Source organism: Ixodes scapularis, unplaced genomic scaffold (genome assembly GCF_016920785.2).
Source record: "Ixodes scapularis isolate PalLabHiFi unplaced genomic scaffold, ASM1692078v2 ptg000658l_1__unscaffolded, whole genome shotgun sequence".
Lineage (NCBI taxonomy): Eukaryota > Metazoa > Arthropoda > Arachnida > Ixodida > Ixodidae > Ixodes > Ixodes scapularis.
The window spans coordinates 862,016-877,542 of record NW_024610018.1 but is presented as its reverse complement, the minus strand read 5'-3'; the positions used below and the strand labels follow the sequence as shown (position 1 = coordinate 877,542).

The window sequence follows — 15,527 nt, the reverse complement described above, 5'->3', positions numbered from 1 at the left end:
CGCGCTTGTAGCATCGGCTGCGTCTGGACCGAAGCTGAAACGAAGTATAGGCGGCTAGGCTCAGATCCGCTGGCTCCGCTCGCCCCTTGAGAGAGAGAGAACATGTATTTATTTAATGAAAGGTTCACTCGTCAATGGGTTGGCGTCCCTGAGGCGAGAGGGAAAAGGAATGTATGGATTTATAGGAAAGGGTAAGTGACAATGAATAAATCTAGATGAAGTGATGGACCCCAGAGTCCCTGATGTAGCTGATCAGAGAGTCCAGGATTTCTTTTCTGTGCTGCGGCTGTCCCTTGGGGTGGGTCCAGTCTTCAAGGTTCGTGGGCCTTTTCTCGCTGGGTAGCGAGTCCCATGACTCTACTCTAAAGTCTTCCAGGCCTTTGCATTCCCAGAGCACGTGTTTCGTCGTTGCCATGGATCCCTCTGTGCATGTCTTGCACGTTGGGTCCTCGTGGTCCTTCAGTCCGAAGGATGCTTTTTTCGCTGGAGTTAGTGCCGTCCCTGTCCTGATTCGCCGTAGCCGAACCGTCTCCCATCTCGTGTACCCTGGTGGTATCGGGTCTTCCTCTGTTAGCAGAAGACCCTTCAGGTACAGTTTCCTCCCTTCTTTGGCTTGCTCGGCCATTTCATCTGGGTCTATTGACATTTCATTCGTCTTTTCGACTCGAGAGGTAAGGCCTGGCGCGGAGCTGGTGCTGCTAGCTGCCTCCGCTGCGGCCTGGTGAGCCCTCTCGTTCCCCGGGATATCGTTGTGTCCGGGTAGCCACTCGATCGTTAAGTTGGAATCCAGCTTCCTGAGCTCCTCCGCAATATTCTTGATCTTCTTGACCGTTCTGCTTCTCGTTCTGCAGCTGCGGCAAGCTTTCAGTGCCGTCTGAGAGTCGGTGAAGATCCAGGCCCTGTTACCTGGGTCGATTCTTTCACGGATATCTTTGGCTGCGGCTAAAATTGCACGCAGTTCAGCCTCTTTAACCGAGGTCTGCGTTGGAAGCTTCTCTGACCAGGTCCTGTCCCTCGCAATGTCGACAAAGGCTGCTGCGGCAGCCCCGTCGTCCTTCGCGGCATCCGTGTACCTTATTTCCTTACATTCAGTGTTCTCCGCGAGCCACTGGACGTGTTTCTTGGCTGCGAATTTTCTCTGTTTAGTTCCTTGTCCCTTGAATGTTGGCTTGTGATCAGTTACGCCTATGTCTTGCCATGGTGGGGAAGCCTCCTCGATCGGGGGCCTACCTTCCGTGGAGTATCCTAGGATTTCCAATAGTCTTCGCCCATGTTTAGTCCTTTCGAGGCGTTGAAAGTGTGCGATTTGTTGTGACTCTGCTTTCTCCTCTATCTTGTTCATTCCTGCATATTTCCTTAGTTCGTCGAGGGGTGTGTATCTCGGTAGTCCAGTTACCACTCTCATGGTTTGATTGTTCAGTCTTTCAATTTGCTTCCACTGAGCCTTGGTGAGGTTCATCCAGTTGCAGCAGTAGAGCGCTCTGGATGTGAGGAGGGCTTCTGCCATGGTCCGGATTGCTTTTTCGTCCGCCCCCCACGATTTACTCGTTGTCCTACGAATCAATTTCAGAGCCTGGTCCCATACCTTCCTCAGTTCGGGTAGCCATTTGGTACTCCCAGCTGTTTCTTCAAATGTAACTCCGAGGATTTTTATGCTCGGACGCCGTTCTAGTTCTTTTCCCATGAGTTGAAGTTGCACTTGCTGTGCAATCCCTTTTCTGTGGTCCTTTGGTCTCGCAACGACCATGTATTGGGTTTTTTCAGGGGACGGCTCCATCCCGACTTCCTCCAAGTACTTTGCAACTTCGTCGATGCCCCGTTGCATGGTGAACTCCTGGTCTCCCAGCGAGCCTCCTTTCGTCCACAATGTGACATCATCCGCGTATATTGTGAACCCGAGGTTTTCAATGCGTCGCAGTCTCGTTGGTAAATCTGCCATTACCATGTTAAATAATGTGGGCGATATCACTGCCCCCTGTGGTACGCCTCTGTTGTTGAGTGTCTCCGGGCCCATTGTGTTCCCGATTTTCACCTTAAACCTCCTATTGGCCAGAAAGTCTTTGATGAATTTTAGCGCTCTGACCCTTAGTCCACATCTCTTAGCTCCTTCTTTCACCACCCAATGCGGAACGGCATCAAAGGCTTGTTTTATGTCAAGAGCAACTACAAGTCTTGGATCTATGCTCTTCTTGTCTGCCATCACGTCTTCGTATAGCAGCTTGAGACTGTCTGGTGTTCCCATGGCTTCTCTGAATCCTGTTTGCCTCGGGTCCAGCCCGTCGTAGGTCTCGAGATACCATTGTACCCTCTGCAGGACCATTTTCTCTAAGACTTTGCAGATGCTGGACGTTAGTGAAACTGGTCTGAAATTTTCGATTCTATCCTGCGTCTTTCCGGGTTTAGGTATTGGTGTCACCCAAGAGATCTTCCAGGAGTCAGGGATCTTTCCTTTCTTCCATGTTTCGTTATATTTCTTCAATAGCTCTTCTTTGGCCTCGCCTGGGAGGTTACTAAGAGCCGTATATGCTATCCCGTCGGGTCCGGGTGCGCTTCCTTGTTTGGCTGAGTGGATGGCATCAAGCAGCTCCCCCATGTTGAAAGGTTCGTCCATTCCCGGTTCTTTTGGTGGTTTTGCAGCCCAGCTCTTTGAGCGTTTTTTGCCTCCCTGTTTTGCCGCCGTGATATGCGGGAAAAATATCTGACTTGCTTTTACCGGCAGCTCCTCCTCCGTCATTTTCAGGCGAAGCGCAAGGTTCTGTGCCGCGTTCCGGCTCTTGCGTTTGTTCTTGTTCATCCCCCTGTAAGTCCGCCAGGCCTTTCCGAGTCCGGTACGTGCGTTGAATGATGCGCAGTGGCTTCTCCATTTATGCCGGCATAGCTCTTTGGAGTATTTCATAGCCATGGCAGTCGCTTTGTTGAGCTTGATCTTATGCGCCGTCGCCCTGCTTCTCCTGAATCTTGTTAACGCTTGTAGTCTACTGGCCCATAGGTTCAGAAGGTGGGTGTCCGGTGTCGGATCGCCTTGTTTGACATTAACGTGGGTTCTTGCCTCCTTCATCGCCTTGCAGATGCTTTCCTCGATGTCTTCGTGCCGCTCCAGGATGCTTAGAATTAGCTCCCGGAATCCGTCCCATTTGATGATCGGTCGAAGCTCCTTATCTTTCCGCCCACTTGGGTGTGTGACTGTGACTTCGATGGGGTAGTGGTCGCTGCCCTGTGTGTCCCTCCTTGGTGTCCATTGGGTGTCGAGGCGCTTTGTGGCCCACGTGAGATCTGGTGTAGTGTCCTTCTGGCGTTGTTGTTTGGCTAGTCGTGTCTTGACCCCTTGTTCATTGCGGAGTTCAAGCCCGGCTGTTTGCATGGCTGCGATGATGTCTCGGCCTTTCTTTGTGTTGGTGTCGTATCCCCATTCGGGGTGTTGTGCATTAAAGTCCCCTCCGACAATCAGTGGGTCTCCATCCGCCAGCTCGGATAGCTTTCGGATCCATTCTGCCGTCTCTCCATTTTTTAGGGTGGTATTGGGCTTTATGTAGACAGATGCCACCACCAGTTTGAGTTTACCTCGCTTTAGTCGGACAGCAACTACCTCCCTCTTGTCCGAGCAGAGTGCAGTGGTGTCTAGCTGCGTCTGTGGTATGTTTTGGAGTACGCAAACTGCCACCCATCCTTTCTTTTCAATGGGATTCTTCTCCCTGCAGCTTGGCTTAGATTTGATGGTCGGAGTTAGGTAAACGTTGAAGCCGGTGATTGCCATGTCCGGTGTTTTAGTCTCCTGCAGTAGCAGAATTTCTGGTGGCGCATTTCTTTCGAAGCGGAGCTTGAGCTCCGCTGCTCTTGCCGAGAACATGTTGCAATTCCTCTGTAGGATCCGTGTCGGTGCCACCATCTTGGTCTGTCCGGGTTCGTTAGTTCTATCTGCTACGCTTGAGTTCAGCAATTTCCTTTTTAATCTCTCCGAGTACTTGGAATACCATATTAAATCCCATTTCCACGTTTTTCTCGAATTTGGCGATTTTGAATTCTTGCTTCTCGAACCTTGCTTCGAGTGTTTGTACTTCCTTCCTCCAGTCTGGTAGTTCGGTGGACTTAGCCTTCGTGCGCTGGGCCCATTCTGGGATCCAGTTTGGCGCTGCAATCTTCTCATTGGAGTCAACTGTTGGCTTTCCTGGGTTGGGAGGAATTCGAATTGACCCCTTGTTCATGTTTCCGCCGTGTTTCCTCAATGTGACAGGGCCTTTAGTGACTTCCCCAAGAAAACTAACGACTCTGCTTTGCTGGGTGGTGCACGAAATAACCCAACCCCGATTCCCCCGTGTCTATCCCCGCAGCAAATTCCCCGCGTTATCTCGCCCGACCTCATTTCCCCCGGGTTCCAAAAACCCCGTGCCCCCATCCCCTTATCAGTTCCCCCCGTCCTCTGCCCCCAACTCTCGTTACGGGACGAAAGAAAAAGTGCATATCGAGGGTCAACAAGAACAAAGAAACCTCGAACGCGACCAGGTGAGTTCTATTTAAGGAACTTTCAACATTGGATGCTTCCCAGACGAGGTTGAGATGCAGGAGATGGAGGTCGAATTTTTAAAAACGGAAAAAGGGAAGGAGGCCTTAATACTAGACGGATTTAACTATTGCTTTCAGCGGAAGAACCAAGGTGAGAAAACTGCCTGGAGATGTGCTAAATACTGGACAAATAACTGCAAAGCAGCAGTTCTCACGAAGCACGGAAAAGTCGTCAAGACAACACAAGGTGAGCTAATGACTTTATTTTTTTACTTTCGCAAACTCTCGGATTGCTGTTCAGCATGAAGGGCACTGAATGAATGAGGCTAAAATCTGCTGCGGCGTTTCATTATCATCACGTCGATGTGTTTCAGGGCACAACCATCCACCCGATAGCAGCCAACTTCGGGAAGCGCGACTGAAGAATGCATTGATGCAAAGGGTTAGGTCGGAGCCGCGTTTGCCAGCACCGCAAGTGAACAGCAGAGAGATCTTGAGCCTTGTGGGTCAAGTAAGCAAAAACATTGTCTCGTCTTTACATACAATGCTTTATTACACGCGTATACGTGTTCATGGTGTCCGCGATTGAACCTTGTTTGTGACGGGACCAATTTGTTCTAGGTTGACGACACGGTGATGGCTGAGCTGGCGACTTTTGAGAGCGTGTACAGGGAGGAGAGAAAGCAGGGAGAAGAGAAAGCAGCAACCGAGCCTACCAAGGGACATGGCCGAGATAAACCTTGGAAGATACATACGGAGACACTCGACAAGCGAGACTTCCTGCTGTTCGACGTCAGCATAAGTGCACGCCGTGTTCTTTGCTTTTGCACGCAGGAGCTGCTTTTTCATTTTTCGGAAATGGTTGAAGTGTTCATCGATGGCACGTTCTTCTCCTGCCCGTCATTGTTTTATCAACTGGTCACAATAAGCGCCGTCAAAGAGGGTTTGAGCTTCAACATCGCCTACTTTCTTCTACCTGGAAAGTCTCGAGAAGTATATGTGTCGGCCTTCACGAACTTCAAGACACCGTTGGACGCTCTTCGTGCACCTCTGTCACTCAGCGTTGTCCGTACGGACTTTGAACTGGCCCTTATCCAGGCTTTTCTTTTCGTTTTTCCTGGAATCCGGCACTAGGGTTGCCATTTTCACTTCAAGCAATCTGGAGGAAGGTTCAAGAACTTGGACTTGCCAAGGCTTACCAGGAAGATTCTTCGGTAACGATGTTTGTACGCCAGACAATCAGTTTGGCCTTTGTCCCGCCAGCGTTCGTACGTATTGATTGGCGGGGTTTGAAGGCAACTGCACCACCAGCCCTTGGAGTCCCACAACTTATCCCGTACTTCGAGGATACTTGGCTCTTAGGAAACTACGACACCCAGCAGTGGAACCACCACCAAAACAGCGGAGCCCGGACAAACAACCTAAAGCGTGATCCAAACCAACGCTTCTTTTTGCGGCTGTAGGTCGTGCGCGCCCCGGATGTGACGTATTTCGTGACGTCGCGCCGGTTCTTCGCTCCTTCCGAGCGCGCATAAAAAAGTTGGTTGATTTCAACTCCCTTCTCAACGCGCACAAAAACGTGCGGTGACGTAGTAGGGCGCTCCTGTCTCCCGGCCAATCGGTGGAGGGCATGCTCCGCGTATCTTCACCGTCCTGGCGCAGCCAGCGCAGCGGCGCAGCCGCCGCAGCCGAAGCAGATTATCTTCGCAGCTGCCTGCGAGTATGGCGGTATGGCCCGTGTTGCTGCATCTACGAACTTCTCCCCGTTTCCGACGCAATGAAGGTGACCGAAAAGAAGGCTGCTGCGGACGCGCAGAGGCAAGAAGAAGCTGCGTAGAAGGCCGCAGACGCTGCCGTCTTTGATGACCAAAGCAAGTGCTTTCAGTTGCTCGAGCTCGTCCAGAAGTACCCTTGGCTGTACGGGAAGCTTCGGCGCGACGACAAAGACAACCCAAAACGGGAGAACATCTTGGAGGAGATCGCTCGTCTGTTCGACATCGTGCGCTGTAAGTGCGGTTTTGCATCCCCTGACATCGTGTTTTCGCACTTTTTGTTGCGCGTATCGTTTACTTGATATGTGATGACGTTGGGTTGTTTTGTAACAATATTCAGAAAAAAAAAACATTGAAAAATCGACAGACGAAGACCGTAATATTTTTAGATACCCAAATGTTTTTTTGTTATTTTTTCACGTCTTTGCGTTGTTTTGACGGTTGTTTCAACCAAAAATGAGAAGGAAGGAAGATGATCACTGCGTCGCCTTTATTCCTCTTATTGTTCACCGCACAAAAAAGTTATTTCTCGGTTGTATGGACAAGGCTGAACTCCATTTGGGTCCTTCAACTTGCGATTCAGCCAAGAATTTTAAAAAATACTTCTCGACACGAAATGACAAATTACAGTACCATACCGCCCAAAATAAATTTTTACGATTCTTGTTTTATACATTTGTTCCAATTGGCCCACAAAGTATACATAGCATCGTACACATGGCAGATGTTAGTGAGATCGGTATTAAATGGCTGTACTTGATTCGCTGCTAAGTTGATGGGCAGTGAAAGCTATGTACTCTCTGTCTTTAGATCAGTCAGTCGCCTGTCCCTCAGTGCCTGATCCACTCTATGCCCCTTGACGACTCGGAGAGTATGACCACGCTGTATGCATGGCGACCTATTGTTGATTGTTCCCATGAGCATGTAGCTTCTACCGCCCTGTCAGCCTAGCAGTGAACATACTATAGTCCTTTTCTTGAGAGCTTGGCGACTCATTTTTAAGTGGGGGACTAAATTTGTTGTGCAAGTGCTTCGGACATGCGTTTTGTGTGTGCTGTTCGTTGCCCACGAAGCATTACAATTGCCAATGTCATTTTTGTCGTTTTTTTCACGATTCTGCATGAGTATATCAGGCTTGTCCTACACTAGAATCAACATATTTCTCTCCAAACGACATCTGAAAGACAAAGTGGAAGCACCTGAGCTTGCCGAAGGTACCCTCGCGTGCATGATGCTCGTGTTCGAGCATAGCCTCTTTTATTATACAAAGCCTGTCAAATCGCGAAAGACTCTGGTTTGAGGCTTGTCGCTGTCTTTTGTCTCTGTCTGTCGCTCTAGTGGGACTCGGGCATTATAAAGGAACACATTTCCTTTTGAGTGACATCCCACACCCTCTCTTCTCTTCCTACAGCCAACAAGCCATCGACTGCCCGCCAACAACCCGATGTTTGTGGTGCCGGACCTGCCCGATAAAGTGACTGGGGAAGGATTGTAACAATATTAGCTTAGAGGATTTGGTACACAAGACTGCTGGCCAGTACATGGCAGCCCCGTTGCTGTACATTGTTCTGCAAGCCTTGTGTCGCACGTCCTCTATGATGGTAATGTTACTTATCATCCATAGTCAACCACTCTGACAGCCCTGGAAAAACCTTCTCAAACAACCTTTTTAAAGGCCAACCATATCCGTTTTCGAGATGCCCTCTCATGGAAGCTGCCTCCCATGTCTCGGAAACTTTATAGTTGAAACCAATAAAGAAAAGTGTTCAAATTACTGGAATATGCCAAGATCTACATAACATCACTTTTACTGTGCGCTACCTTTGCAGAACAATCTGCATAGTGGTGGAACCACAGAAATTATAACATCTTTTATGCGGGGATGCTACTAACTTTTTAGGAGCCTTTAAGTTAAGACACAAAACACAGAAGTTGTAGAGGTACAAACTTTTTACCATTTATTACGTTGAAAGCGCAATGTTTCAGCTCAATGTCATTGAAATATAAAATGTGCCTACAATTTAAACATAGCAACACACTTCGCTCATCTTAATCACGCATAAAGCTATTTTATACCGAATAGAGCTGCATGTCGGCTGCCCCAGGACAAGTTTTTTGTGCACTCCGCAGTCTTTCTAGCCTTCAAGAAATGCCGGCACTTCCATCATTACATGAACCCAAACGCCAAGGCAAGGTAAACGAACCAGAAAGTAACCGTATAGAAATGTCTTTATTCCGTGCTGGTCTTGGGGAATGGAGGGGGGGGGGGGGGAGCAAAATGACGTCGCGGCAAGACTTTTAGCAGAACCTGCATGCCTGTTGGTTTGCGGGTGCAAGCGTCAAGTCTACCAAAATGGAGTTCCGGTTCATTGGTTGTGCGACAAACATTTCTCGCACTACTAACGTTTAGTCAAGGCAACAAATTCTTGGCCACAGTGTGTACACCAATGATGCTCGATAAAGATGGATCTCCATTGTGATAAACAACTCCCATCCACCAATTGGCAGACGCATTCTCTAGCAGTCAGGCTCTGCCGAGAGCCCCAGGCCCGTACCTGCAAAATACACATAAAAAGAAACAAGGAGAAGCAAGCATTAGACACACAATACGGAACTGAGCAGTCGACGAAGTGCTCAGTTCTCTTACTCAGTTACTCGCAAGAGTAACCCAAGCTTACTGAACCCGTGCTGCTACCAAGAAACGGCTGCAACTGAAGTGCCTAGACATTGTCAGGAAACATGAGCGCATGCATTTTAAAGCAAACCTCAGGCCCGATACAGCTGTGGTCGAGTAAGATCCCTGTCGCGCTGCAGCACACGAATCTCCGAATAGCAGAGTGCCTTGGCGAGATAAGGAATGAACACAAAGAAAAAAAAACATCTGAGACTGTCAACCCGACACTCACAGGGAAGCTCGCAATCTCTTTACACGCGTGCAAAACAAACATTATACCTGACTTACCTGCAAGCACCCTCAGACCCACAACCAAGACATGCGGTTAGAAAAGCAAGCATGCCTTGTGGCTCAAGACAGCTGTGAGCGAGGAACACCCTCAACGCTTTCAGCAACGAGCCAAACCAAGAAGCACAGTGCCGCGGCCAGCTGGTGTTATGCAGTGAAAAGAAAACACCAGGGCCGGTTTGCTCATCTTGCGGCCGCAGCCGCGGCCGCGGCCAAGAGGGATTTTTACGTCACGTGACCAGCTCCATGGGGACAAGGAAGTTTTGTCTCTCATATTATTGTAATTAGTACTGCATTTCACTTATTCTCAAAATTGATTTGCAATTCCAACTGTTCCAACCTTGCTCTGTTTATTCAGTGTTATTTTATTTATAAGTTTATAATTATTATGAGTGTTTAACTTATTGTCATTTTGTTCATTTTATATCACTGAATTAGTTCTGTGTTTCACTTATTCATGTCATAATTTATTTTCTATTCTGACTGCTGTAAATTTGTTTTATTATTATTGCTACCATTAACAGGAGGTCCCTTTCCAGTCTCTGACTCTGGGACCACCCTCTGTAATATTTCTAATGTATTTACCTTTGATCTACGCACAATACAACCAACCTTTGAACCTAGCGTCCCTGCCTAATGGCGGAGAGATCCGCATCGCTTCAAGCACAAAAGCCTAATGTCGCTCGCAGAAACTGATTGCAGGGACTTTCAACTGGAGTACAATTGGCCGTCCCGTTATACTGTAGGAGCGGCCGGTAAAGTTACGGCCAGGAAGGGCAAATAGGAGCCAAAATAAAGTAAAACCCACACGAGATAAAAGCGGTAGCAGTACGTTTATATACCTCCGCCGGCGCCGACGCCACGCGCTTTTGCAATGGTCGGGAGGTTAAAGCGCCGGTACTTGACGTCGCGGCGTGAAAGTTCCGGGTTCACATCGCGCTAAGAACTTTTTTTTTTTTTTTTTGTATTTTGCGCGTGTCTTACTTTTTAGCTGTGATCCTTTTTAGGAAATCCTCCACTTGCACTACGGCGCCTTACACGGTTTTTACTGTTAGTCCCACATGTTCAATCGGAATTAATTATAATTATAAAAGATATGGAATTAATTATAATTAATTCCATTTCTTGATACAAAGTCATTTTAGGTGTTCGCATTAGAGAGAGGGTTTGCAATGGTCGACGCCTGATTCATTTTTGCATTCGGTTGTGATCGTCTGCTATTCTAACTAAAATTCAACAAGTAATGTGTTAATATTACAAAACGATTGCCACAACAAAATTTAAAGAGTATAAATATACTTTTTTCACATTCCATGCAAGTAAAAGTATGATCTCTTTTATTTCGGTTGTACTACTTTCTCAGACGTTTGACTTCCTGCCTTGCCTGTGGGATTTCGCTCAATGAATGTATCCACAGCTGCTAGACTTTTTTTTTTTCCTTTTGCTTGTTTTTTTAAGTTTTCTTTTTAATTGTCACAACTGCAGTTTTTATTAGCCCTAAATAGGCATCTCTTGTTATTGAAAGAAATCGTAGCAAGAGAGTTGTTTAAAAACAGATAAAATTGTAGTTGCTGGGGAAAGGATGCTTGTTTCGGCTCCGTTTGTGTGAAAGCCATACCGATGCTTTTATCTTGGTTTCCTTTTAATGAACATTATGAAATGATTGTATTAGCGCGTTAACTTGCGTTGATCTTTTTTTTTTTCTTCCTTATGTTTCGATGAACAGGTGGGACTAACAGTAAAAACCGTGAAGGCGCAGTAGTGTAAGGGGATGATTTCCTAAAACGGATCACAGTTCAAAAGTAAGACACGTGCAAAATACAGGAAAAAGAAAAAAAGAAGTACGTAGCGCGATATGAACCCGAAACTTCCACGCCGCGACGACAAGTACCGGCGCTTTAAAGGGGAACTGACACCCCAAAGGTCGTATTTATTTTTATTGTCTAAAACGATGCAAGTTGCAGCCATAGACACGCAAAAAAAAACCGCATCGCGAAAAAAAATTTTCCCGCGCGCACGCGCGCCTTTTTATTTTTGGCGTTTGATTTTCCCGCCTCTCGCCTCCTCGCTTCTTTTGATCGGTGACGTCAAAAATCAGGAAATTTAGAAGCTTTGTAGGCGGCATCTTTATAACATTTAATGACGGCAATCCTAAAACATGTTTTTTAACGCAATTGCGAACGCACTACGGCCCTTCTTTTTGAAATACCAAAAATCGGGAGTTCGTTGTGGTGCCGTCTCCTGGATTTGTATCCTCCAACGGAAAACAGGCGACACCGCTCAAAACCGGTCCGCCGCAACGCCGGCGCTAGCCGGCGCTCGCTCCTTTCCTCCTCGCTTTGGGTCGCCATGGCAACAGCAGGGAGTGGTGACAGGAAAGGGGACTCTCAGGTCTCCGCAATTTTTGACGTCAAGGCACCGGCGCCGATCGCGCGGGAACTTCGAATTCGGCATTTGGAAATTGTTTTTTTACTTCACGAATACTGAATTCCCAAATTTCAAATTTTGAGGGTAATGTCCCGGCATCGTTTTCGACCGTTTCGGATAATAATAAAAAATATGATTTTGATGTGTCAGTGCCCCTTTAACCTCTCGACCACTACAGAAGGAGCGAGGCGCGGCGCCGGAGGAGGTATATAAGAATACTGCTACCGCTTTTATCTCTTGAGGTTTTTTCTTTATTTTGGCTCCTATTTGCCCTCCCTGGCCGTAACTTTACCTGCCGCTCCTACAGTATAAAGGGGCGGTCAATTAGATTCCAGTTGAAAGCTCCTGCAGTCAGTTTCTGCGAGCGAAATTAGGCTTTTGTGCTTGAAGCGATGCGGATCTCTCCGCCATTAGGCAGGGACGCTAGGTACTTCCTTGTCCCCACGGAGCTGGTCACGTGACGTAAAAATCCCTCTTGGCCGCGGCCGCAAGATGAGAAAACCGGCCCAGACAGCTAGTGTAGCGAGTATACCTGCGGTGTTCACGTGCCTTTAAACCCACGTGATAGTACCTGGTAGTACACACCGCTAAAGGCAAAGAAAACGCTTGTTCTTGTCTCGCACGCGGTCGCGAGAGCGGGGGTAGTGGGAAGCAAAGTACCTTCATGTAGTCAGCCAGGCGTTTAGACGTATAAACCTTGTGAATTTGCCGTCTCGCGAAAGTACAGTGCCTTATTTCACTGAGATGGTGCACGCTTCACGTGAATATTTATGCGGTGGTACATATGATGAAAAATATACTAAACATACCAAATAAAAGCTAGCATAACTTACCTGGCTCTTGACATACGGGAAGACTCGAAGAAGTCCCGACCGTCGGGGTCCTGGTACATCTGTCGCACAGTGGTGGCGTACTCGCCGAGCGTCTTTCTAGACCTCAACAGCGTGCAGATTGCCCTTCGCTGCTTTTTGCTGATACTCAAGTACTGCTCACATGCAGCCGCAAAAGCAGTCTGCCGAGTCATGTTGACGGTTCTTGCATTGCTGACGTACTACCTCCCACACAAAGGTTCATTAGCTCAGCAATCCCAGCTTCGTACGTTGGATCCTCACGAAACGCCATCACGAAAGCAAAGGAATGAAAACAAGGACGGCGCCGACGGCGCAACCAGGCGCAGCCAGCGCAACGATCCCACAGATTAATTTTCATTGGACACTCGCTCGGGACCAAAGCTGCATTTCGATTGGTCGTCATTTCACCGCCAGAGGGCGCTCGTGCCTGCGTGCGCGCTCGCCCCCCCCCCCCCCCCCCCCCCCCCCCCCCCCCCCGAAGCTGGCACCGTCCAAACCAAACCGCACGGTTCTGACTCAGAAAGCGCGCCGGAAACAGCAAAAACGTCACGAAATGCTTCACATCCGGGGCGCGCACGACCTATACAGCCGCAAAAAGACGCGTTGGTTTGGATCGCGCTTAAAGGAGGCCTGGCACCGGTCAGTTCATTTTTCAATATGGTATGAATTTGCTATAAAAAAATCTGAATGCTTATTTACCAGGAGTTGTAATCCTTCTGCTTTTTATTTACAGAAAAATTAACAACACCATCGGGAAAGCGCACCCTAATGTCTACACTTTCGTGGAGCACATCAAGCGGGACGAGGCCACTAGCAGAGTCACCCTCCTCCAGGTATCCAACGGCGGCCAAGCCCGAAAGCGACAAAAAAAGTGGGAGATGAAGGACGAAGCCATCAGGAAGCTCGAGCAGCGTCTGTCCAATGGAGAGCTCAACATTCAAGAGTTCCTGAGGCTGGTGCAGCGATATTGCGGTATCTAAGTAGTGGACATTGCTTCAACAAAACTGTATACATTAACATGTTAATAAATCTCCCATAATTTGCAGTATTGTCAAGCACTGAACTGACACAGGATCACGGAATAACAGTGTGCGTTGGTTTCAAAGAAAATCGGAGGTGATCAACGGGCGTCCGTATTGTTTCGTCGACACTCGTTTCATCGACACCATGTTTCGTGAAAAAACTAGCTTTGTCGCACGTGCATCACAGGGACCCGTGTTAATCCAGGCGGACCACCCGTCCACGCCACCTCGCGGCGACAGACACAGGCGACTTATTACAAAAGGAAGCTAATCCGAGCTGTCGGTGTAACAAACTTTTGATGAAACGATATGTCGATGAAACGTCGTTCGATCAACTGACTGCCACTGGATAGAGAGGCACACAAAAGTTATAAAATGGGGAAATTGGATACGGGGGTGTTGGCGCTCGGTTGGAGGCAAGACGGGGAATTTGACAACGGGGATTTTGACACTCGGGGGAAATGGCACGGGGCATTTGGGACGGGGGAACTGCCACCGGGGGAATCGTGCTACAACTGTTTTGCTCACGGCAACACGAAGAGACAACGAACGATGGGGTCTTATTTGACATTGTGGTCTGAATTACAACCCGAAGAAAAGGATCACATTGACCTCTTAAAAACGAAAAAAAAAAAAAAAACGTGAATCTACTTGCTTATGCGATAGTGAAAGCCCCCTTTTGCTGGCACGACGAAAGAGGTTGTCGCGGCAGATTCTTTCCCACCCCGACCGCCAGATGAACACGGCGAACACACGGTCCAACTTGTGAATATTTACCGTAGCACATGCCAAAACTTGAAGTACATACCAAAACCTTGCGACCAGAAAAATAATACAAACGGTTGAACGCGTGAAAATGGACATTTATTATCCGCCCTATTTACCAGCTTCTTCGCGCGTTTCCTGAATAATTGTTGATCAGTAAGTATTTGATTTCTTATAATGTTGTAGCGGAACGCCAAGATACTTGATCGGCGTTGGCAGAAAGGTCATATCTTGATAGTCATCTGGTTTCGTGGCCCATGTGCTATGCCGAAGGCCGCAGCGCTGCTTGTTCCAATTTACCTGCCGCCTCCGTTAGTTGAAAATAAGACTTCACCTCGTTTACCGCTGCTACAATACTATTCTTGTCTTTACAAAATAAGGCCACATCGTCTGCATAAGCCAACAGTTTAGCTTCTATGTTCTGGGGCGAAATCCGATTTATCAGTCTGTTTTTGAAAACATTCCTACAAAAAAGTTCCAGACAAATGCTCAACAACAAAGGTGATAATGGGCAACCTTGTTTCACTGATGATTCGACATTAATTCGTTTCGATAGGTTTCCGTTAATTATAAATTGTGTTGTACACCCAGTGTACGCCATTTTACCTCTCACATGTTCCAATATTTTATAGAGAACATTATATTGAACGCGGTCAAATGCCTTCTCCAGATCGATCTGGAGCATGGTAACTTGGTCTAGTTCTTCATCACACAGCTCTATGCTCCTCGCAGTGTGAACATTGGTCAAAATAGATCTCCCTTTTATTCTGCCGGTCTGATGCTCGTCTACTATTTCACTTATAACGTTTCGTAATCGCCGAGCTAAAACTTTCATAAAAACCTTATAATCGACATTACCAAGCGCTATGGGCCTGTAGTTCCCGTCATTCTTTAATTTTTGCTCATCGTCGTCCTCGGGAATAAGTACGGTATGTGTGTTCAAAAATGTGACCGGCAACTTCTTTGTCTCAACCGCTTCAATTATTACTGCAAGCAGATGCTTAGTAATGACGCTTTTATACTTTTTATAAAAGAAGGCCGTTAGTCCGTCAGGCCCCGGCGATTTTTTGGCCGAGAGATCGTCACTCGCTCGCTCAATCTCGGCTACGCTTATCGGCTCCTTTAGTCTCTCGGTTATCTCGTTACTTAGACTTGGCATCTCTGCTAGATAATCTGCCAATTGCGAGTCACTGCCGTGTTTTTGCCGCCAAAACAGACTATTGTAATA

The 15,527-nt window shown here is 47.7% G+C and overlaps 1 protein-coding gene across 1 annotated transcript; it reads right to left on the bottom strand.

Moving 5' to 3' along the window:
- Window positions 1-211: 211 nt before the first annotated feature.
- Window positions 212-3,847, bottom strand: LOC115326824. The gene is made up of 2 exons (XM_040220540.1): window positions 2,714-3,847; window positions 212-2,110 (listed from the first exon to the last, which is right to left on the bottom strand). Exons 1-2 carry the CDS (start codon window positions 3,845-3,847, stop codon window positions 212-214), a joined length of 3,033 nt encoding a protein of 1,010 aa, XP_040076474.1.
- Between the last annotated feature and the right edge of the window lie 11,680 nt (window positions 3,848-15,527).

What these genes read in the sequence shown, in the direction of transcription:
- LOC115326824 (XM_040220540.1), bottom strand. Translation starts at nt 3,847, where the DNA reads ATGTTCTCGGCAAGAGCAGCGGAGCTCAAGCTCCGCTTCGAAAGAAAT. An exon ending in TGACGGAGGAGGAGCTGCCG is followed by an intron (nt 2,111 to 2,713) that starts GTAAAAGCAAGT and finishes TGGGTGGTGAAA; the next exon opens with GAAGGAGCTAAGAGATGTGG.